General features: G+C 42.5%; 1 protein-coding gene across 1 annotated transcript in view; it reads left to right on the top strand.

The window, feature by feature from the left end:
• The first annotated feature begins 3,660 nt into the window (after window positions 1-3,660).
• CNIH3 (cornichon family AMPA receptor auxiliary protein 3) overlaps window positions 3,661-24,300 on the top strand; it is a 46,612-nt gene continuing 25,972 nt past the window's right edge. The window contains exon 1 of the mRNA XM_069008463.1: window positions 3,661-3,741. Coding sequence (XP_068864564.1) covers window positions 3,661-3,741 — 81 coding nt within the window. The remainder of the gene's footprint in view (window positions 3,742-24,300) is intronic.

Genomic DNA, 24,300 nt, shown 5'->3' on the forward strand with positions numbered 1-24,300 from the left:
ATCTCAGTACTACTTGTACAAACATAGCACCATCATCTATCCTCTCGTGATGACTCGGTGTGAACCTGGGATCAGACTGTACTGCAATCATATTTTTCAACAAATATGCAAAGTAAAGAGAAATTCTGCTTACAAGGACCAAATGCAGAGAGGGGTAGCTAGCATTCCAAAATTTAGTCTGCTCAAGGAAAGCAAGAGCCCTCACAATCTTTTGTAAAACCCTTTTCTCCACAGGGTTTATAAATGCACCCTCACAATCTGTTTGTGGGTACTGTGGGACACAGCCTACAAAGCCAGCTCATGTAAAAACTTGTGCTAGGAACTGTTGTCAAGCTTGAAGAGCCTTGTGTACCCATCATCAAATATATTTAAAAGAAAGAGCCTCTGATAAGAGGAGAGAATACAAACCCTTTTTAAATCCATCTGAACAGAATTTACTTTCCATTTCTTACCAACTTTCTACTTGGTCTGCAATTCATCTCATGGTTTAGCTTTCTGACTACTTTTTCTGCTGCATTCCTGGGTTACAGGTGTGTGCCACAGAGAGACAGCAGCAATCCCTTCTGGAAATGGCTTGGGAATACCATGGAGGAAGCAGGAGCATTGGTGAGATTTTGAAGACGGAAGAGTGAAAGATGAGGTGCTAAATCTGAGACTGTGGCTGCTAAAATGAGCTGCTGAACATCAGAGAGCAGGAATTACTGCATTTCCTAAGAGTGCAGAACTTCTGAGCCTTTTATTTCTAGTAATAGAAAAGAAATCCATGTGTGTCTCAATATGTGGATGGAATTTTGTTTATTTGGGGAAAAGAAGTGTTAACATAACAGTTTTTGAAAGCAACAGCTTTTCGTAGAGGCAAAAATATATTTTATGTATATATAAAATATGCATCCTATGCTCTGTGTTTATCTGGTTTGCCCATCCCAGATCCCTTGAGTGGATAATGCTGCACCCTCAGCTCCCACAGCCTCCACCCTCAGCTCCCACACCCTCCATCCTGGCCTCTGTGCTGTACATTATTTCAAAGGAGCACAGCTGGGTGCTGGACTGTGATTTCTCATGCAGCCCAGATCAGATCCATTAGTTTATTTGAAGGTTAGGACCAAGACCATAGAAGTGGATGGGGAGCTAATAGACAGACTGGTGTTCCTGCTGTGTTCTCAGAGGCTTAAACCAGGGAGAAAATAGTCAGGCACATCCATATTGTTTTTGCACTTTGCTTCATGATTTGCAGTAGTCTCATTCATAAATGACAAAGAAACAGCTCCCCGCTGTGAGGTCCTCATACCACAGAGAGCTGTAATGAGTTTGCAATGAGATGGAGATAAGGAAGATTTTTAGTGATTACTCAGACAAATCTCTGAGTGCAAATCAGAGATGTGCTGAGTGAAGGGTATATCTTTCCATCACTCTCCATGGCCTAAACATCTGAGGATACTTAAGGTATTCTCATGGTACTATGTAATAAGAACTCTCTAAGACAAAAATGTCCTAAATGCATCTTTATGGATTTTTTTCCCTTCACTGTATGTCAGAAAATTTTGTAATTTGACAGCCAGTAGCAGTGATTAATGGCTAGCAATACAGCTAGGGGCAATGTATGTTTCAAAGTCAGTATCAGGAAAGACGGTGTGATCTGGGAAGTCTTTGGCTGAGGAACTCTCTCCTTGCAAAATCAAAACCAAGTATTTTGCCTATGTGCTCATTGAAGATCTCCAAATAAATAGTTGGAATATAAATGAAGATGAGAGTGAAAAACAGGAGAATATTTACCTTGGAGTGTGGTGCTAAACTGAGATTTTGTTTCTGTTTTGGTCTTTTATTATAGCTACAGTATATTTCTATTTTTCATAGGTATGTATATATATTTGTGGACGTGTATACGTATAAGCGCTCCAAAAAGAAATGTTTTCATTTTCTTAGAAGCATCAGGTGTTTTCTGTGTTGAATCTTAACAGAGGTAATATATATCCAGATATTAAAGTAACCATGGCAAAATAAAGAAATAAATATTTCCAAAGATGACTCCTGTACCTCATTTACTGCTCTTTTCAAAATGTGTGGTTATGAGTAAACCATTTACTTCCACAAGTATATGCTCTGCAGATTTCAGATACAAAAAAATTAAAAGGTCAGAGAATTACAATAAATAGTTTTACTGCATCTCTGTATGACATAAGGCTCATTTCTATTTGCCATGTTCTGTCCTTCTTAATTGAAGCATCAGACCACACGTACAGTCTGGAGCAGCTCAATTATGAAAGGTTAGAGTCATCAATTTATTCCTGATTGGTTTATTAATTACTGGCCTTGACTCTTGATTCAAATCAACACTCTTTCCTCAGGATAAAAGTGCATATTATGTTACAAGTTGTGTTACTGTACTTATAAACAAAAATTTATTGGAAACATTTACAAAGAAAGCTTCCACTGGACTTGGCTTTGATGGAATTATGATCTCCTGTGCTGTGAAGTCTGACTTTCACAGATGAGCACTGGTGAATTCTAAACAGTGTTGTTACTGAATCCCTTCAATCCGTAAAAGGAATGAAAAAAATGTTGTGAGCTGAAATTCTGTTTCAGTTTTGTAAGGATGTTTCAAATACATAACTTTCATCCATGTTTTCAAGATATTTTTAAATGGGACTTTTGATGGGTCTGTGGTATTTCCTCATGAAAACTTTTTGCTTGCAAACCTGCTGTATTGTGCCAGCTGATGCACTCCAAAGAAGTGGAAGAACTTTTGATGGTAAATATAAACCAGATCTGCAGAAATGGCTAAGTTGTGTCTGGAGTTACTATGGATGCCATTAAAGACAAGGTATGAAGGTATCCATCCGTTAAAGGTAAGAGAAAGCAGGAGCTTGCTCTTCCTTCGTTATTTTACATAATGTACTTCAGCAATTTGGATATAGCATATTCCTGAAAGCCAGCAAGAGCACTCTCCCCGTTGGTGGCAGTTAAGAAAGGCTTTATTTATTTACTCCAACAGTAAATACCTTTTTCACCTGGTGGGAAAGGGCAGACTGAGCCCGCTTTGCTGAGCTACTCTGCTTTGGTTCATGAGATTTTGGGCTGGGTTCCTGTTCCCTCTCCATCAGAGGATAGACACTCCTCCGCTGGTCCACCCACTGAGCCTGGAGCATGTCTCACCCGATTTAACTGACCCTGAAAGAAAAAAAACCCAAAAAACTAAAAAAAAACCCCATCAAAGCACTTCCAAGTTTAGGCACATAATTACCTTCTCAAGATTTGGCCTGAACTGATCCCAGCCTACGCTCCTTCCTCTCACGCTGTCGTGACAGGATTTCAGTCAGAAACACGCGGCTCTCTCTGACTGCAGACGCTCGAGTGCCGGCAAGAGCCCCGCACCAGCCCCGCACCGCCGAGCCCCGAGCTCCCCCAGCCCCCGGCGAGCGGACCCGCCCCTGGTGGCCGCCCACCGCGGCACCTCGGCGGGGAGGGGATCGCGGCGGAGGGGCCGGGCCGGGCCGGGGGCGTTGCGGGGGTCGGGGCGGGCCCGGGCAGGGCTGTGGGGGGCGGCGGCGCCCGGCCCCGGGTGCGTGTGGCGCTGCCCGCTGCCCTCGCCGCGCTGCCGGTCCGGGGGTCGCCGCTCGCCCGCTCGCCCGGCGGAGGGGGGCGCGGAGGGCTCTCCCCGCCATGGCCTTCACCTTCGCCGCCTTCTGCTACATGCTGTCGCTGGTCCTCTGCGCCGCCCTCATCTTCTTCGCCATCTGGCATGTGAGTACCCCAGCCCCGCAGCCCCCGCGTTAGAGGCGGCTCCAGCCCCGGTGTGGAGGGTCGTGCCGTGAGGGAGCGGGGCGGCGGGACGGGCTGGGGCGGGGGCGAGCAGCCCCTCTCCCGGGGAGCCGGCCAGCAGCGTCCCGCGGCGGGGTCGGGGCCGAGGGACCTCGCCGTGAGACCTCTGCGTGGGGGACGGGGTTGGTGAAACATCGCTGTAAAGCGCAAGGAGCGGTGGCCACGGGTCCCTGACGGCTCGGTCCCCGCTGCCGGGCAGCGCTCGCAGGCTGAGCGCTGCCCCAGCCCCGCGCTGCTCGTGGCTGAGCGCCGGCGGTGCCCAGGCGGGAGCTCCCCAGGTAACAACATCTGCTTCTCTTGCCTGCGGGCACAGCGCTGTGGCGGGGAAACCGCCCCGTATCCGATGTTGCAGATACGGTGTGTTTCCTTCAGTGATTACTACATTAATAACTTCTCCAAAAGTCGGGGTTGAATGTGAAACTCTCGCATCCTTCCGATGCGTGATCCGGCTATTGTGGTTCACCTTCATTAATTTCACTCCACAGTGTTGGCGCTCTTTCCTTACTGTTCACTGGGTGTCTGTGGTAGGCGTAAGCGTGTAACTTAGAAAACGTGAAATCATTCTAATGCATAACTTGGAATTCTTTTGAACTGTTACATATTTTAGAATTAATTACACTTTGTGTGCTACACGATAACTCCGTGCCGTAAGCATTCAGTATGGAACAGGATAAGTTGGAGAATAGAGCGAGTCTCGTGGATGCTTCTACAGCTACTTGATGGAGTAGGATTAAAAGAACAGCCCTCCTTTGACTAACAAGTAAGGGAGATGCAGAATTTATTTTTATTGAAATGGAAGTAAAGCTGCTAGCTTAGTTGTATTAGCACCATGAAAGAAATCCTTCTGTCGTGAGAATGCTTTGAAATTTAATTATTTTGTACTCTTCATGGGGCAGTTACAAGTTTTTTCTTACTAAGGAAACCACAAAGGTGTGATGGTAATGCCGAGTGCTGTCGTGATGTCGAGTACTGCAAGGCTGGCAAGGATCTCTAGCAGTCAGCTACTGCACTACTCTGAAAAAAGGAGTAGTAAAATTTAGATTATTACTCATGCTTTCTCTCCTCCTCTTCTGCAAACCTTTAGGTCTCCAAAAGTGAGAATTCCACAGCTTCCTCAAGGGACTTAGAGTTAGAAGTGTGTTCTCCTTTGAATCTCTAGCGCTACAAATTAAACTGCAGCAATTTTAATGATTGTTTTATATATTTGATGTCTGTCACTGTGTCCTCTTTTTTCTGGGTCTGGAGTTGTTGTCATGTGAATTCATAAAGTACTTGTAGCAAATTTGGCAAATTATTCTCCCATAAATGAGTGTAATTACTGCAAATTTACTCTTAGTGAAACATTTTTTTAACTTTCAGTCTATAAACTCATGAAGAGCAATGCCTCAGTATAAGAGCTCTGTAAGGCAACTAGGAAAGAAAATCTTTTCTCAATAAACATATGTTTATGCTGCATGTTTCTTACATCTGTTGAAAAACTGTTGGGGGATTGAAACTGAAAATGGCTGGAAATGCTCTTCTGTTGTAAGAGATGAAGAATTGGCACTGTCTTTCCTAGAAAATAGATAAAAATTCTATTGAAATACATGGTTTGTGAAGGAAGGTCATAGAATTTAAATTTGGATTTAACACCCTGCCAAAATAAACTTTTAGGCGTACATATTATCCACATATACAGAACGCAAGGGCTTTTATTGCCCTTTCTTCAAGAACTGGTACAGTCTGGTTTCTTTTGTAAGGTATGTATTGAGTCATAGGAGTTTCTTTTACCTTAAACATCTCAGTTGTGAAAATCTTCCCAAGAAACAAAACTCCTACTCCTTCCCTGTGACCTGATTTTTTCCCACTGTAATATAATGGTAAGGGACAGTAAGTATATTGTACATAGGCTCTAATAATGGCAGAGGAGTGTTTCAACCAGTATATTTTCCTGTTTGTTTATTTTTATAAAGACATTCTGTTGCTACCAATAAGTTGATGAATAATCTGAGTGTTCCATCACTTTGAAAGATTTGTGAGAATGAGAATTTATATTTTGTGAAGTATTTTAAAGGATAAGAAAAAAAACTGTAGCATTTGGACTTGATATTGTTCTAACCTGAAGCTGAATGAGGTTTGGGCAGATATCTGGAATGATTTAACAGCAGATCAAATAAAATTTAATATTCTTCCTGCTGGAAAGTCAGATGAATTATAATTTTCATTCATATTGATCTCATAGGTTCAATAAAAACTGTACAACCAAAACAAGAAAGTAGGATGAGGATTCTTATTTTTGGACACTGTGCTTTTCTGGTGCCTTTCCTCTAGGAAGTTAAAGACTGTCTATACGTTCCTGTGCTCCTTACTCTTTGGAAGCAGACAGAATGAAGCTGGTCAGAGCATTTTAAAGGAATTGCAAACAAAATGCACAAAGTCCTCCAGATATCTGGAATAGATTATAATTTTTTTCCTGCTTCTGAGTGATCTTCATGTATAGGTAGCCAGAGGCGTCTGTCATAAAAAAATCAGTGTAAAACCAAATTAGATACTATCAGGAACATTTGTTTAAACTCTGCACAATAATTATCTTAATGTATTATTGCTGTAATTTCACTTACATATATTAAATGGAAGAAAAGAACTTGAAAATCTCCATGTACTGCATGAAAACAATATAACACTCTCTGGTACAGGAATTTTTAAAGCATTCAGGTTGTTCAGTGACCACATTACCTCTAGCTGTCATGTCACAGTATTAGAAACACCGTGTAGAAGTGTGTGATACAACTAAGCAGAATCTGGTCTGCTAACTACATAATTTGATATCTCCATCTGATCTTGTTGTAAACTCAAGAACAGAATGTATGTTCTTCCTACTGACTATCACAGACACTTTGTCTTGCTGTCCTCAGCTCTTGTTCTTATTTATATACAGCTTTTTACTAATCAGTTTTATTCCAATCCTAAACAATCTTGAACTAAGATTTAGCTTCCTGTTAACATTGAACTGAGCTGTGTCAAGGCTGTTTGAACTCGTAACAAGGCTTGACACTCCAAATTCATTTCTAGTGTAGCTCCACTAAGTTGTGTCTCAAGTGAAGTTAACTGAAGCTGACCAAGTGGTGCCTTATTTGTCCTCAGTTAAAAAGGGATATGCTTGTGTTGAGTCCTGCAGCACTGTGTTCTCTTTAAGAGATATGCTTTAAGCATATCAGTTTTGAGTAATCTGAGTCCTTCCCTTTTGGTGATATTTTAAGATGAAAAGACTTGCTTTGAGATTTGTTATTTAAAGGAAAGCTTTAAGAAAAGAGCTTTTCAAAGTGGTCCTTTTTTTTAATACCACAGCAAAGTAGTTCATAAAAACCAAGAACCTTACTGTAAAAAGATACTAATTTCTGTGGTGGGCCATCTCTTTTTCAAGTCTTACAAGCATATCTTTGCATGTGACTGCTTCAAAACCTAAGGACTGCCAAAAAGTATTGGGGATATCATGCCAGTGAAAAAATTGGTGGTGCTGGCCTGAGAAGTTGTACCACACTGGATGCTTTTTGGAGTATTTTGATATAGTTGCGAATGCAGATGAATCCAGGAGCAGCTCTTTGGCACAAGAGCTGTGTGTGCTGTGATGGCAGCTACTTGAGCCAAGCATAAGGAGAATAAAGCAGCAGAACATGGAGCTTTTTTGGTTTATGCCCTCCACACCACCTTATTTTTTCTTCTGAAGCATGAGGATAGTGTTAATCTTGATAAACTACCTTAGTATAACTTTGGCTTCACTTAACAGTTGCAAGTTCACGGGTATAATTAAAAACAGCAGTAGGCAGTGACTGAACAGAGTAATATAGGCTATGATTGACTTGTATTTTAAATCAAAGCATCCTTTTTTTTTGCAAACACCAGGGAAAGAAGCCCTTGGAATCTGTATTTACTGTTGTTTCTGCTAATGGCTTTGTGCGTTATGTTCATCAGACAACTTGAGTTATCTATGCCTTGTTTTCTCATTTGCTAAGTGTGAGTAATGGAACTAAACTGCAAGTACTGCCTATCACTTTATTTAAGAGCTATTCCTAAAATGTCTTTGCTTTCTGACAGAAGGTGCTATGTACATATAAGGTGTTGCCACTTCTGTTATTTGTCACTGTACTGTCCGGATGATGTGGACTGTATTTTATTAGCACTCAAATTTCAATAGCTCAGGTAAAAAATTTCAAAGCTCTCAAAGAGTAAGGCATGTGGAATTTGGTGAGTATTCAGTTTCTGATTTACTTAGGTTTCCTCATAAAATTCCTAGCCTAATTTTTGATACATTTTACAGCCTTAATTTTGAAGATACATAAAAAGCGCACAAGCTTGGGTTGATAGCAAACTCAGTTGAACAAAACACTTTGGTCACAAACTATGTGCTGATCTATCAATGTTCTCTGTGTATCTGTATTTTACTGTTTCTGTAACTTAGGTTTAGAGGGCGGCTCTGCCTTACCTGAAACCTGTAAAGACATCTATGATCTAACTTGAACCTGTGCTTCTCTCCAGTGAAGGCTGCCAGTCATTTCAATTTAACCTCTTTGCAATGCTTTAGAGCCTGTCATGAAAAGAAAGTAATTTCCTTACAGACTTGTGGTCAAGCCTGAATTTCTTTCAGATACTGAAGTTCAGTACTGTTCATTAATGAATCATTAATGCATTTCTCTGAGAATGTTGGATAATCCTGTGCTTAAAAAGAAAATCAGATTAAGGCTTGATGAAGGGGGGTGCAAATGCTGTTGCTGTACGCTATACGTATTTCTTGATGATGTCTTTTCTTCCCTAAGCAGCTAAGCACATTGTCCCTGAAGGTTTTATAGTCAGGACAGTTTAAGGAATGAGTCTGATATTTCCACTCTTTTTAAAGACAGAGCACAGCCAGATTGCCCTGGCTTTAACATAACTTGACAGTTCCCTTACAACTTTTCTTTCAGAAGTTTGTCACATTAATGCTGACAGACAGATATTAGGCCAGGCAGCACAGGCTGTGGAGCAAACTGTGTCTTATATATTGGGAAAGAGGTATATCTCAGTTTAGTAACCGTGTCATGCTTAAATAATAATTAAAAAGATCATAGAAGTCTATGGGCTCCAACACAGACTTAAATACTGTGGAAAGATTAAGCAGGATCTCTGTGTATGCTTGAACTGTCATGATGAGATTTATTTGGAGAAAGATTTTAAACTGTGTGTGTTTGCCACTGGCTGTAATTCCAGATGCCTCACAAGTCACAGTGACTCTATTATCTGTGTAAAATAAATTATTCTGTGGAGTCTCGTGCCTCCCACAATATGTGCAGAGAGCTATTTAAATGTTACTTGGTTGTCACATATCCGAGGGGTTTTTGGTCTTAGGCTTAGTTGTAAAATCTACTTACTAAAGGGATTTATATCCAAATTGGTAAATAATGTATTTCTAGTGCTTTTCAGTAACTGCTATGATTGTTAATAAGCAAGGCAATATAGCTGCCATACTTTATTAGACCGTGAGTACAACTCTTAGATTGAGTCGGAGGCATGAGTTTATAGCTCATTATGTGTATTTGTTTACTCAGCCACCACACACTACATTAAATCACATTTAAAACATTGAATTCAGCCCTCAGACCTCTGGCTCAGCGGATTACCCTCACCCCAACATAAATATCCTTTTAGCAAAGTGTTTTTCAGAAGGAGAAAGAAGCTCAGCAGAGAATGTTTTCCATACAGATAAGAGGCATCTCTTTGACCCATTCCTCTTCGTCAGTGTCTGCGACATGCCCCTCGTTTATAACCAGTGTGGCTGCTGACAGCTGGAGATGACTCTTCCAGGCAATGGAACTAGGTCTCACTTAAGTTGTAAACTGGGGATACTGGGAGGCTTACTCTTCTGGTGATGGTAGTTGGGAAAACACTTCCAATTTCTGTGGAAATGAAGTATCTCTCCCACATGAAACAGGTAAGAATTATTATTATTTCTACTCTGAAAAGAGTCACTTAAAGTCACGGGCAGAGTCAGCTGATGGAGTAAAGACAGAAGAATGTCAAATACTGTTTGATTTACTAGGTCACCTTCCAGTGTTTCACAGTTGGAAGTTCCCAGTTAAAAATTCAGTTTGTGACCGTGATGATGTGCAGAGAGTAAGAAGCAATTTTATTAACAAAATGGTTCCTGTGTTCCTTGATGGTAATTACAACTTCAGAAATGTCCTGTTCCTGTTAAAAGAAATAATAAAAGGTTCATAGAATAATTTTGATTGGAAGGAATCTAAGAAATCATCTAGTCAAATCTCTCTTCAAGGCAGGCCTAGTTTCAAAGTTAGGCCAGGCTGCTCAAGGTCCTGTCCAGATCACTTGGGTGGAGAGATGAAACACTGCCTGGATGGATGAGGGGAGAGCAATGGGTATTGTCTACCTTGACTTAAGCGAGGCTTTCCACACTGTCTCTCACAACATCCTCATAAGCAAACTCAGGGAGTGTGGGCTGGATGAGTGGACCGTGAGGTGGATTTGGAGGTGGCTGAATGGCAGATCTCAGAGGGTTGTAATCCATGGCACAGGAGAGGCCTGTCACTAGTTGTGTCCCTGAAGGGCTGATACGGAGCCCAGTGTTGTTTAACTTACCCATCCATGACTTGGATGAAGGGGCAGAGGCGTCCTCAGCACATTCACTGATGACACCAAGCTGAGAGGAGTGGCCGATACCTCAGAGGGCTGTGCAGCCCTTCAGCAGGACCGCGACAGGTTGGAGAGATGGGCAGAGAAGAACTGCCTGAAGTTCAGCAAAGGAAAATGCAGGGTCCTGCACCTGTGGAGGAGTAACCCCAGGCACCAGTACAGACTGGGGGCCAACCTGCTGGAAAACAGCTCTGTGGAGAAGGACCTGGAGGTCCTGGTGGACAACAAGCTGTCCGTGAGCCAGCAGTGTGTCCTTGTGGCCAAGAAGACCAATGGTATCCAGGGATGCATTAGGAAAACTGTTGCCAGCAGGTCAAGGGAGGGGATCCTGCCCCTCTACCCAGCCCTGGTGAGGCCCATCTGGAGTGCTGTGTCCAGTTCTGGGCTTCTTAGTACAAGAGAGACATGGAGCTCCTGGAGCAGACCCAGTGGAGGGCTATGACAGTGATTAGGGGACTGGAGCATCTCCCTTCTGAGGAAAGGCTGAGGGAGCTGAGCCTGTTCATCCCGGAAGAGACAATTGAGAGGGAACCTCATCAATGTCAGTATCTGAAGGGAGGGTGTGAAGAGGATGGACCAGGCTCTTCTAGAGTGGTACCAAGCAGTAGGACAAGAGGCAATGGGCAGAAGCTGATGCACAGGAAGTTCCACCTAGAAGATGAAGGAGAACTTCTTTACTTGTGGGTAACTGAGCACTGGGACAGATTGCCCAGAGAGGCTGTGGAGTCTCCCTCACTGAAGATATCCCAGAACCATCTGGACACAATCCTGTGCCATGTGCTCTGGCATGACTCTCCTTGAGCAAGGGGTTGAACCAGACAACCCACTGTGGTCCCTTCCAACCCGACCCACTCTGTGATTCTGCAAATCTGAGAACTTGTTCCAGTACTTTACTCATTTCACTGTGAACATTGTATTCTTACACATGGCTGGAATTTCTATGGTGCAGCTTCTGACTTTTATGTCTTGTCCTCTTGGCTCATTTCCCTGAGAAGAGCTTTGTGCTGACTTCTGTGGAACCCACCTCAGGAAACTGAATGCAAGATCGTGGAGCAAATCCTCCTAGAAGCCATGCTAAAGTACATGGAAAAGAAAGAAGTGATTGGTGACAGCCAGCATGGCCTCACTAAGGCCAAATCATGCCCAAGAAATTTGGTGGCCTTCTGCAACAGAGTTACAGTGTTGGTGGATGAGGGAAGAGCAACAGGTGTCATCTACCTGGAATTGTGCAAAGCATTTGACACTGTCCTGAATGAAAGTGTCAATCCTTGCTTCCAAACTGGAGAGACATGGATTAGACAGATGGACAACTCAGTGGATAAGGAATTGGCTGGATGGTTGCGCTCTCAAGAGTTGTGGTCAACAGCTCGATTGCTGAGACCAGTGGCAAGTGGTGGTCCTCAGGGGTCAGATTTGGAACTGGTGGGGTTTTACCTCTCTGGTGACATGGAGAGCAGGATCGAAGGGACCCTCAGTGGGTTCAATGACACCAGGCTGTGGGGTGTGGTCAACACACAGGAGGGAAGGGATGCCATCCAGAGGGACCTTGACAGCTGGAGCGGTGGGCCTGTACAAACCCCATGACATTCAACAAGGTCAAGGACCAGATTCTGCACCTGGGTTGGGGTAATCCCAAGCACAGATACAGGCAGGGTGGAGAATGGATGGAGAGCAGCCCAGAGGAGAAGGACTCAGGGGTGTTGGTTGGTGAGAAGCTCAGCATGACCTGGCAGCATGTGCCTGCAGCCCAGAAAGCCAAACATATCCTGGGCTGCATCAAAGCAGGTGTGACCAGCAGGTCAAGGGAGGGGATTCTCCCTCTCTGCTCTCATGAGACCCCACCTGGAGTTCTGTGTCCGGCTCTGGAATCCATAACATAAGAATGTGGCTGTGTGAGTGGGTCCAGAGGAGTTCCATGAAGATGCTCAGAGGGTTGGAGCACCCTGAGAAGGCTGAGAGAATTGGGATTGTTCAGCCTGGAGAAGAGAAGGCTCCAGGGAGACCTTACAGCACCTTCCAGTACTGGAACAGGGCCTACAAGAGAGCTGGAGAGGGACTTTTTATAAGGACATGTAGTGAAAGAACAAGAGGGAATGGCTTTAAGCAGAGGGTAGATTTAAATTCAGAGAGACATCAATGTGCCTTGTGAAGGCAGGACAAAAGTCTTTGCGTTTTTCTCCCCATTGAAAAGGTATTGCTATAAAGCAAGGATTTATTTTAGGAATGTCATTGTGGAAAGTTACATTAAAATCACAAAACATTTACAATGGAACTAGGTTTTCTCAGCAAGATACTGCAGGAGTGCTGAACTTGTGGTTCCGGTTTTGATCATGTGAACACATGAAGCAGAACATAAGGGAGATGAAGAAGCAGTACCATCGCTGAGTTCCCCCATTGTGCACTGCTTGCAACTCCCTCACCAATGTAACAGGGCATGAGAAATCTCAGTTGGTTTTGGGTCCTTTTGTATGTCTATGCTTTTGCAGGTCATGTCATATTCTAGCTGTCAAAGATGGGTTGGGTTTTTTTAAATACATCTGGAAGTCTAAGCACATTGCCAGAGGAACCAGATTTAAAGAATTAAGGAGACTTACAGTAAAATGGTGAGAATTTGTAACTTATAGCCCTTGCAATTTTAACAGATAGTGTGCAAGTGCCAGGCATTGTTGATACAAGCATCATTTTTTAATAGAATGACATTTGATTTTTTAATGCATTTAAATGCCAACCATCTTCATGCTGTGTGTGAGTCACAGTTTCAAGTGTGTAATTGTTTAGTCAATCTTCTGTTGCATTATTATTTTATCACGCTATGAGTTTGGGCTAAATAGTTCACATTGTATCACCATCTAACTAGAAATTTCTTTATACATTCACAGAATGGGCATTTATAAGCAAACATAATGAAGACTCCACAGAAATCAATTTGATTGCATGTGCTTCAGAGTTGTTCTTCCCTCAGTATTATATAAACACTATTAGCAGATCCTTTAGAAAATTGATTTGCTGATCATCTAAGTGACAGGCCTGTTTGGCTATGCTGAAATCCTTATCCTTAGTCATGCTCCTGAAATTAAACTAAGGAGTTTCATGAGAACATGGCTGAATAGATGAGGATGCTTTTTGAGTTGCTGTTCTTTTAATCTCAATTTTTGGTCACTTTTACATGCTGCTGTGTCCCTTCCCCTTGCTTTTTTTCTGCAACCACAGATGTAATGCTGCTGTACTGCTTCCCCTTGCCTTAGCCCTGCAAACACTGCTGTGTGGCTGAAGGCCATTTCACGTGTGTGTGTGTGTGTGTGTCTTGGCCTTGCAGTTTTTTCCTCCAAGTTCTGCCTGGCCTCTTTTTGGGAAAGAAAGAAAACTTGGGAAGGTCTTTAATCTTGTCACCCCTGCCTGATGCTGCCTGCATTAGAAGAGCCCCTGTTCCATTGTTCTGCCTGGTGCTGGTCCATCTGGGCTCCTACTGTGCCACTGAGAGGCAGGAAGCACAGATCCAGCAGAATTTCTGCTTGCCACGGGCTTCTTTCTGAGACAGCATTAGTAGAACCCCACTGCTGAGTGGGTAATGGGGAATAAAAATGATGTGGGAAGGGGGAAAATGGGGCTGTGGGAGGGAGGACTTCAGGGAGAAAGATGTGAAGGAAAGAGGAAATGAGAGGCAGAAAATCCATGTATGAGCAAGGGACTAACAAGAGGGAAGATTGCTGTGTTCTCATTATCATTTGGGAGGCAATTATTTGAGCAGAAGAGGCTGCCTGAATCCAGAAGGTATGGCTAATTCAGGTGGTGGATGGTTTTGGACAGCCTGTGTAATGAGCCTTCTGTGTGGGTATGGTGTAATGTGTGACATGCTTGAACAGATTTTTTTAGTGACAGAACCCGGATTCCTTTATGTGTCTCCTGGATTTTGGTGAATGTGCATAAATCGCTGCTGGTAGGAATGGAGAACACAGGAGAGGGGGGAAAAAGTAGCAGCAGCAATGAGAAACCTGGGAGGAAAACCAAGGAGTGTGCAGGGGGAAAGGAAGGTAATGCTTCTCCCAAGCATGTATCAGCAAAACAGTAATTAAAAAGACCAAAATAATAACTTTGTAGCAATATGTAGGAGTCTTTGAAAGCTCAAGAAAAGAACAAATTGTGTTGTGATTATAAGATTGGATACTTGCATTGGGACAGTTCCAGCCAGCTGGCCAGTCTCTCACCCATGACTTTCATCTACTGATACTGAAAAAAAATTCTTCTCTTTTGATCTCATTCTCTTACCATCTTCTTTGGGGTGAATATTTTTTTCTAGCTGTGCCTATTTTGGTACGTTTTCCTGTTTGTTTACTGCCCTTTCCCTGAATTTATTCTGCAGAAACAGCCTGTTTATTCCTAGCTTTGGATTATCAGCTTTGTGCTGTTAAGTAATAGAAAAAGTCCTTCAGTTCATTTTGAGAATAATTTATGAAGATGGAGCTTTGTGGCTGTAATATGTCTGTGTGTTTCTCCTTGCATATCCCAAAACTGTAATTCTGATGAGAATAAAAAGACAAGTAGAAACATTGCATGGCAGCACACTGAATTTATAGTGAGATAAATAAGAAATTACTAGTAATTTTGAGGAAAAACAAGGGCAGAAGAATAAACTCTCTTGAAAATATAGGTGGGCAGTTATATTGCTTCCAGACAGAATAAACCAGCTATTGGTCCACTGTAAACAGACCACCACCTTTTCTCCTACCTTCTGCACCTGGCCAGCCTCTTGTACAGGTCTTTCACCAAATTCTGTCTAGTCTGTCCCCAATTTGGTGTGGAAAAACCTGGCTAGTGAAAAATTTGGCCTATGCAAGTAGCAGCTGTAGAAATCTGTAGTGATGCATCTGTGATAGAGAGGCAGTGAGAAAGATGTTGGAGTTGTTTAGTTTCTTACTGTGTTTTCTTAGTTGATGTGGAATTTAGTATAAAGAGGTGCAAGGGCAAAGCAGTGCTATCTCTTGTGCTGAAAGCAGAGTACCCCAGCCTCTCCTGGGCATGGATAGAAAATAATACTGCTTTCATCTCCCCCTGCTTGGTGAAGAGATCTGCAAACCAGTCTATCTGCACTAGATATTCCCTGGATCAGAGCCACAGATCTGAGTGTGACACCTCATCTGTAAAGCTTGGATCCAAACTCCTGTCATTTCCTCTTGGCCTATTGAAGAGGTCAAGACTAGGGGTGAAGTCTTGGCCTAACTTTATACATATGCTTGTTCAGCTTATCTGCAGATGTGGTCTTTGTTTGCATCCTTTCCAGGACAGAAGAAAATGCTGGTGCAAGAATCTGTATGACCTTTGTCATGATGACCTTTGCTTTGATCAAGGAACTGGAGCATCTCTCTTACGAGGAAAGGCTGAGGGAGCTGGGCCTGTTCAGCCTCAAGAAGAGACACTGAGAGGGGACCTCATCCATGTCTGTCAGTGTCTGCAGGGAGGGCATCAAGGGGAAGGATCCAGGCTCTTCTCAGTGGTGTCAAGCAGTAGGACAAGGGGGAAGGGGCAGAAGCTGAGGCACCTGAATATGAGGAAGAATTTCTTCACTGTGCAGTGACTGAGCACTGGAACAAGTTGCCCAGAGAGGTTGTGGAGTGTCCCTCACTGGGGACATTACAGAACCATGTGGACACAATCCTGTGCCATGTGCTCTGAGATGACCCTGCTTGAGCAGGGAGCTTGGACCAGACAACCCACTGTGGTCCCTTCCAACGTGACCCACTCTGTGGTGCCCTTTCTTAGTTTGCCAAATGCGTGGCTGTGAGTGGGAATCCTTGCTGTAGCAGATTGTTTGCTTTTCCAGTCCTGACCATCAAACCAACTTACTACCTACCTAACAAGTGACAGCATTCCCAGAAATGACATGTCAGTTTGATGTCACTGGTGCTCTGTGAATAACTGATCTTGGGGTTTTGGTGCTGAACTGAAGAGATCAGAAGCAGTTAGATACTGAAATGTTTAAAACATTTTGATGTTGTTATCTAAATCAAAAAGCCTGTTTGTTTTATAAAGAATCCACATGAAATACCCCATTGCATGTAGGAGGAGGAGACCATATGCAGGAAGAGAATACTGGTGGCGTGCTTGTGTCAGAAGTACAAGGAGTGTGGGAGATTTATACTCTGTTCCCTGTTGCTGCAGAGATCCCGCCTGTATTTCCCCCCGCCTACAATGATGCATAGATTTTGTGCCTTTGGGGCTGGTGGGAAACACTGTCAAATCCTCTGTAATATTTTCTTGGAAAAAGGAGAAGAGCACACATACAAGCACTTGGGAATGCCGACCGTACCTGCTGCCTTAGGTTCAGACTGTGACATTAACTTCACCACTGACCCATGGAGTCTTCAGTCAACTGAGGCAGAAGAATTGTTTCTACCACACTGAATGTAATTAAACTGAAGTATTGCATCTCTGTGTACAAAAACACTTTCATTCTGTTCAGAACAATGTGGTGTATTCACCAGTTTAGGTGCTAATTGAAAATGTGGGGGTTTTTTTTCTTTGCATTGGTAGCAAGTGTTTGTGTCCCACTGAGGGGTGAGTTGTGGGGCGTGTTTGATTCACAGAACACTGCTGGTTTCTGAACTGTTTCCCTGTACTGAATGCAATAAAGTAAGGTTTAAAAAAACAAAAGGAAAAAAAGAAGAATCATGACAACAAAATGATGAAATCCTTTCAGGGGGGAAAGAAGGATGGCAGTCTGGACTTACCTGAAAAATGCCTCCTCCGCTTGCAGTCTGTTTGGAAATGTGTCCTAGCTGCAGGGAGCAAAACTATTAACCTATTTAGAAACAGGCTCTGTACAGCTATATTAGCATCATCCCTCCTGCACAGCTTGCTGCTTGTCTTCCTTCTCTTAACAAAATGCACTTTATATGTGCACAGCTGATTTTTGTCTGGCTGGATTTCAGCTGGTGTAGACTGGAAGACAGTGAGTGGGTATAAAGTTGTGATAAAAGCACAGGTCATCTCTGTCTGTGGTGAATCAGTGGGACATTTGTCTCTCTGCTGCAGGAGGGGGTTGACATCTCAGTTTCAGGATGACTGGGGAAGATATTTCAGTATCTGTGGTGAGCAAGTGAAATCTGTGACCAGAACCCTGTTGTTGCTAGCCAGCCAGTAGAAACTGTTTCACCTTGCAGTTGGATGAAATTATCTTTAAAAGCCCATTTCATAGCAGTTGTAGAAATCTGTCAATAGATGCTTGTCAAATCATCCTTCTGGAAACATTGTGTGTACAACAGAATTTTGCAGCTGCTGAGGGTTTTTTAGTGGTTTTGTCAAAATTAATAACACGAATTCTTTACATTCAGAAATCAGTTTGCTTTTCCAAATTGTGGCCTGCAATAATAACCGGTACCATGGACGTAGTAACTTTTTAGTCAAGGCACTCAAAGCTCTGTACAGTGTGGTTGTATCCCTGAAGATACATTTCTGTATTTTTCACAGCATGGATGGAGTTTTTCATGCTTGTACTAATAGGTGTGGACTGTTTCAAGTGACTGCCAAATAGTTACTCTTAATTCTTAGTAGTTTCTCCTGCACCTCTCTGCAGGCTTGGAAATCTAATTTCATGTAGCTGATGCAGTAAATACTGCTTTTCTGTAGGGTTGGGGGTTTGGGGATTTTGTTTGGGGTTTTTTGGGGGGGAGGGGGTAGGGGTTTTTTTTGTTTGTTTTTGGTTTTGTTGTTTGGTTTGGTTTTAGTTTTTGGGGTTTTGTTAGGTTTTTTTTCCTTTTGTTTGTTTTGTTTAATTTTCACTTGTATAGTTTCTATCTGTGCAGCAGAATACAGTGGTGTAAATATAGCAGTGCAGGCTGGCATGTTTGTGCACACATGCTTTCAACAAAAGAGCCTTCCTCTATGGATTTTTATTTAGAGTAGTACAATTATGCCTCCGTATTTCCATTGGTAGGTAAGAAATCCTTTTGAGTCATGTTTACAGTATGGAGATTATGCCTTTTTAAATTTGCCAATTGGAGTTTCTATTGGAAAAGTCTTAGGATCTGGCTTAAATACCTGAGAAATCACAGTAAGATTTTCATGACTTAAGTTAGCTTAAGCTTCCAGTTAGAGCCTAAAAGGTTTAAATCATGTTGTCCTAAATGTAATATCCTTTTACAGACAAAAGAACTTCAGTAAAGGGATGTAGACTGGGTGCTCAGGTGTATGCTTGTGCAGCCCTGGATGGAGCCATGTTTTGGATTTCTTTGTGGAGGGTTGTTTGATGGTGGCAGCATGTGAAATTCGAGTTAAGTAGAGCAAGGAAATGCTATACAATTGTTAGTGTGAAATCTGACAAATAGAACAATTTTCTACCCTTGAGTGTCTTAAAACCATTTGCAACCTTAATCCAAAAAGGCTTTGCTTAAACCAGTGTTCTGCTCTAGAGATGAACAACAGCACAATAATCAGACAGAAATGCATGGTTTCACTTCTCATGTTATTAGTGTACTGACAGTATTCTTTGTTTCCCCTAAATTTTGTATGGTGCAACAATCCAGGGCCTTTGGTTCTTCTGCCACTGCTTCTGTAAATAATTTCATTTCTTTGAGCTTCATTTTTTCCCTTGTTTAAAAAATGGAAATAAAGTTTTCCTTTGTTAAGACCTTCATTGCCTTGAAGGCAGATTTATAACTGCAAAGCATTGTTCATTATTACTGTTTACTTTTATTAATATGTGGTGAATTAATAACTGTAATATTCAGAAAGTTAAATACTTTGGGGTGAGAAAAGAGAAGAAAGGAATACTTTCAATCTGACGGGTTTTTTTGCCCTTTACTTGGCTCTATTGTTAAGGTTCTCATCAACACCAGCATTTCAGATACACGGGTCTGGGAAGCTACTTGTGTTACATGGGAAGGAATGATGAAAACCAAGACTTGAGACTTTTTTCCCTTTTTTAATAGGAGCTGCTTAATACACGGATATAGGCAGGAAATCATGACAACAAGGATAAAATGCACTGGAATTTGAGGCAGGTTGCCCCTCCATTCATACAATCTTGAGTTATTTTTCATGCTTGGTAGCATTAACCAGATCAATTCAACCAGAAAACAAAGAGGTAAGAAGAACACCTCATAGCTAAATTTCTTGTTCAGGTTCATTTCATATCATGATAAGAATTGGGTAGCAAAAAAAAAAAAAAAACAAACATTCAATCTGTCACTTTGTTGATGTCCCTGTTCTCCGTAGCTCTTTATGGGCTCCCTCACTCCATCATGTCAAGGCAGTGACTTACCTTCCTTTCCAGGTCCTTTTTCATTCTTACCTGACTGACTCTCTCACATTTTTTCAGTTGCTGCTTCTTCCCAACAAAATCCAGCAAAGTTCCTCGGCCAAGCACATTTTCCCAACACAGTTGATATGTCGGTGCATCAGTTGCTGGGCAGGCATGAAGTTCAGGAGCACAGCCTGCTCCTAATCCTGCCTAACTTCTGTGCATGTGCTGACTTGCAGTCAGCCTGTGAACTGCAGGTCTGGGTGCTGTGAAAGCCTCCTGGGAGAGTGGAGGGGGAGACAAATTGTCTAAATGAACCATTAAAGACAGTTCCTTCAGTATGGGATGGTGGTGCATTGACAGGGTGGTGGCAAGGAAGCATATGTTAGGTGTTACTGTTCTGTTCTGTGGTTAGTGTGGTTGTCATCAAGTTCTGTTTTATCTTAACTTTCCTGAGATGCCAGTAAGCAATAATATCCAACTTCTTTGCTGTCACTGGATTCACACCCACACCAACTTCACTGCCACCCTAAACCACCACATTCTCAATTAAAATATGTTTCTGTAAGAGCTCAGTGATTAAGAAAAAAAGTATGTTCCCTAAAAATGAGATATCATAGCTAATTTCTAGCATCAAGTGAAATTTTCATTTTGATGGGTACAAAAGCATAGAAAGAAAGCAAAATTCATGCTCAGTCATAGGTGAATACTGCATTATTCAAAGCTGTTATGGTCTCTCTGTAAGCAGAGAGAATGCAGATAATGAAAACAAATTTTCTAAATATAATTGTAATTGAAACCTGTATTGTCATCATGATCTCATTGATGCATTATGTGTATAAATTGGGGCAAACTCCTTGCTGACTTAAGACTGGGAGTTTTGAGATTTGCAGATGGTGTGAATCACCAGAGACTGCAAGCAGTATTTTTATAGAACTTTAGTTTTATTAGGTGGAAAACACACACAAGTACACCTCTCTCACCAGGAAAAAGCATGCCTAGGGCAGTGGCAGAACAAACTTTCTGCAATGCTTTGCAGTGTGGACTCACAGGGAAAATTCCCCAAGACAGAAGGTAGTGCTGTATGCATTGTCTGTTCAATCCCTGGCCTGTTTCTGCAGTAATTATAAAAATTATTGCTAAACATGATGCACTTTTTCTTTTCCTCATAAGGCTTTGCAAGTCAACAGATAACTTGGTGTCATGGGTTAGCAAGCATAGTCCCGGCAGTGATGTTCTTGGAAAGGGGTGCTTACAGCTTCCTCTGTGACCTAACAGAACCTATCAGCTGGCCAGTTTGAATATGGACAATTCTTTAAGCCACTTAAAGTTGTGACCACCTCTGTGGTCCACACTTAAGAATAGGAAACCCCGAGGCAGACTCTCTCTCTCTTGTTTCCAGTGCTGGGACAGGTGGCTGCGGGCCCCGTGCAGGGGACAGCGGGCCCGGCCCAGGCCCTGCTCGGGCCAGGCCGGGCCAGGCCACGGCCATCCTGGAGCCGGTGGGCCCTGTTCCACCCGCGGAACCCCCCCCTCCCCCTTCACAGCAGGGCTGTGGGCAGCCGGAGCGGCTGGGCTCCCCCTCTCCAGTGCTGCCAAGATTCAGCTAAAGCTGCACCGCTTTCTGGCAGAGGTCGTGTGACCAACAGTGATAAGCCACATTCCAGCTGCAAGGCCTAGGTGAGATTAAGCCTTTTAGTGCTATGAAGAGCTGAAAACTGGAGGGAAGAGAAAGAGGAGATGCTTAAAGCTGAAATTCTGTTGTGAAGCTATGGTAGATCAGAGTACCCCTTGTAATTTCATGCAGGCATGGGGGGTGGAGCGTTCAACTTGTACTTGTGAGCAAAAGCACCTGCGCTGAGATAAGCAGATGCTGACACAGCTGTAATTTCATGAGAAGTTTGAACAGGGAGAGATGGAAGTGATGAGGACTTTTGCTCCAAATGGAAAAGGAGAAAACCGCAGTTCCTAGAGATAGTCCCAGAGATAATCCTAAAGAGGAAGATGAGGAAGACCCTTTGCTCCCAGGGAAGGAGAAGGGCCTCTATTCTTAGAGATGAAATGCTCCCAGAGATGGGTGAAGAGAACTTTTGTTTCTGAACGGCTCAACCTTAAAATTTTACCCCGGTAATTCAGGAGTGGACCCTCAAAAGCAGTTGTGGGAAAAGATGCAAGTCGGGGGGAAGGGACTGGCATGCGAGCAGAGAACCAACGCGGGCGGCTGGCTCGTTGTGATAATGTTTTCATAGCATGGGCAAGAGAGACTCCTCTTCCTAAATGGACTGAACAAGGTTATTATGGAAGTGGTAAACAGACTGAACATCTCAAGGGCTGTCTTTTTACATTGTCACTGGGAGAAGGGAGGAAGGTGGGGGGAGGAGAAGAGTTCTGAAGGTGTGGTATGATTTTTTTTTCTTCTTTTAGGTCTGTTAATAAACTTCTTTATATTCTTTCAAGTTTGGTGCCTGCTTTGTGTTTCTCCTAACTCTTATCTCACAGAAGGTAAACAGTAATGAGTATTTTGGACCAAACCACTACACTAAATTGGTGTTTCTGCCTGGTTACAAACCAAACCCGCTACACTTGGTGGTTTGGGGTTTTTTTTCTTCAAGTTCCTAAATAAATACCAGATGATCCTTATTCTCTCTCTACGAAGTTGTGTACAACATGAATATTTACAAATAGAAATAAACTTCTCCTTTTTGTAAGACCTGGCACGTGTTTCCAAATTCTGTTCAGCTTTGTGACTAGGGGCTGGTCATTTTTCTTTGGAATGGTCTATTTATTGTGTGGCCTTTGGAGAGACTGGGTTGCTGATGTCCATGTGTGTGCATGATTTGTAGTCCGGATTGCCACCCTGGATCAAATTAGATTGGAAAACTAAAAGATAATGAATGCTTTATAAAATACATTCATTTACAAAGGTGAAACAATGTCATTTCTTATGAAGTGCCCTGACTGGGATCTATTACATTGTTTGTCTCGAGATGAGATGAGATGAGATGAGATGAGATGAGATGAGATGAGATGAGATGAGATGAGATGAGATGAGATGAGATGAACTGCTCTGCTCGAGATGCTGGTAAGTGGGGCAGTTTCTGAGGTGAAACAGACCTTGAGTGTGTCCAGATGCTGTCCCAGAGCACTCAGCAGCTCTGCTCGGTGCATGTGTGGGAATCAGGCAGCTGAACTGCATCCAGCTGAAATGGGAACAGGTAGGAGGTTGTTCCTCTGGCTGTGGTCAGAGCACTGCAGCTCTTGTGAAAGCATTGTGTGTGAAATACTTAATGGAGACAAGTACTTGGTTATTAGGGGTCTGGATGGAAAAATGGCAGCTCCAGCCACTCAACACCTCAGGGCATTAAACTGCTCCAGAAGGCAAGTTATAATTGAAAGAGGAAGATGTTTCCTAATTAGTTATGCACACCCCGCTGCAGCACAGCCCAGCTGTATTTTCAGTAATATAATATAATTAGTTGCACAGTTACTTGGTGTGTTGTGAGCAACTGCTAATCTTAAGAAGCTAGTTTTACTCAGTTATGGCTTTAGATTTAGGAAAAACAACATGTAAGATTTAAAAGCAACAAAAAAAGCCCCCAACCCCCCCCACTCCCAACAACAAAACAGAAAAAACCCATGCCCCCAAAATGTTTTGGGAGTTTCTTTATATTCCTCTGATTCTGAGCCTGCCTAACGTTACACTTCAAATTTTTTCACTGTAACTAAGAAATAGGAAATAGGAATGTGCTTTTTCATAAATAAAAATAGATATTTTCGTGTCATCACCAGACTTCTATTTCTGGAGATGTAACAAAATATAAACTATTAGGGAACTTTTTTTGAAATAAAATGGTAAGAATTGAGGAGGGTTTATTTTTGTCAGCCTCCTTCCAGAGAGACACTGAAACTTTTATTGAAGAAACTTTCCTCCAGTCATGTGTGCTTGATACCAGACCTCAGTCTCTTTCAGGTGTAGCAGAAATGTCTCTTAAGATTGTCATAACTTTCAGGTGTCTCAAAAGGTTTGTCTGTGAGACTGCTGCATTTCACGTACTGGTTCTGTGAAAACCACGTGCTTAATACCTGTCAGATGTGTTTCAATGCACTTATATATAATGCAAACATAACATAAATTAGGTACCAGCAAATAGAGTAGGGTTTTGGCTACAGAACTGGGAATGTTGATGAAATTAAAAAAAAAAAAGGGAGGAAAAGAAAGTGAAAAATATAAGTAAATATAAATGTGCAGTATCTTTGAGTCTAAATGACGCTGACTTGGGCGAGGGAAGACATGCAGACAATCAGTATGATTAATAATGCAAGCTTCATTTATTGGTAATCCAGAGGTACTTTATATAGTGTTAGTATATATGCTTGTCAGTTCTCGATTGGTTTACAATTATGAGAACACATTCTTGTTTCTGCTTGATTGGTGCTAGATAAATGACTACATTGGCAAGCTTCTGCTTATATTAGATACATTAATGTTACAGCTTGAGAAATCAGAGTTCTACCTCCTACCTCATGGTCAGTACATCTTGTCAGCACAGCACTACATCCTTAAAACTCCTTTTTGGTTCTCA

Source organism: Aphelocoma coerulescens, chromosome 3 (genome assembly GCF_041296385.1).
Source record: "Aphelocoma coerulescens isolate FSJ_1873_10779 chromosome 3, UR_Acoe_1.0, whole genome shotgun sequence".
Taxonomy (NCBI): Eukaryota; Metazoa; Chordata; class Aves; order Passeriformes; family Corvidae; genus Aphelocoma; species Aphelocoma coerulescens.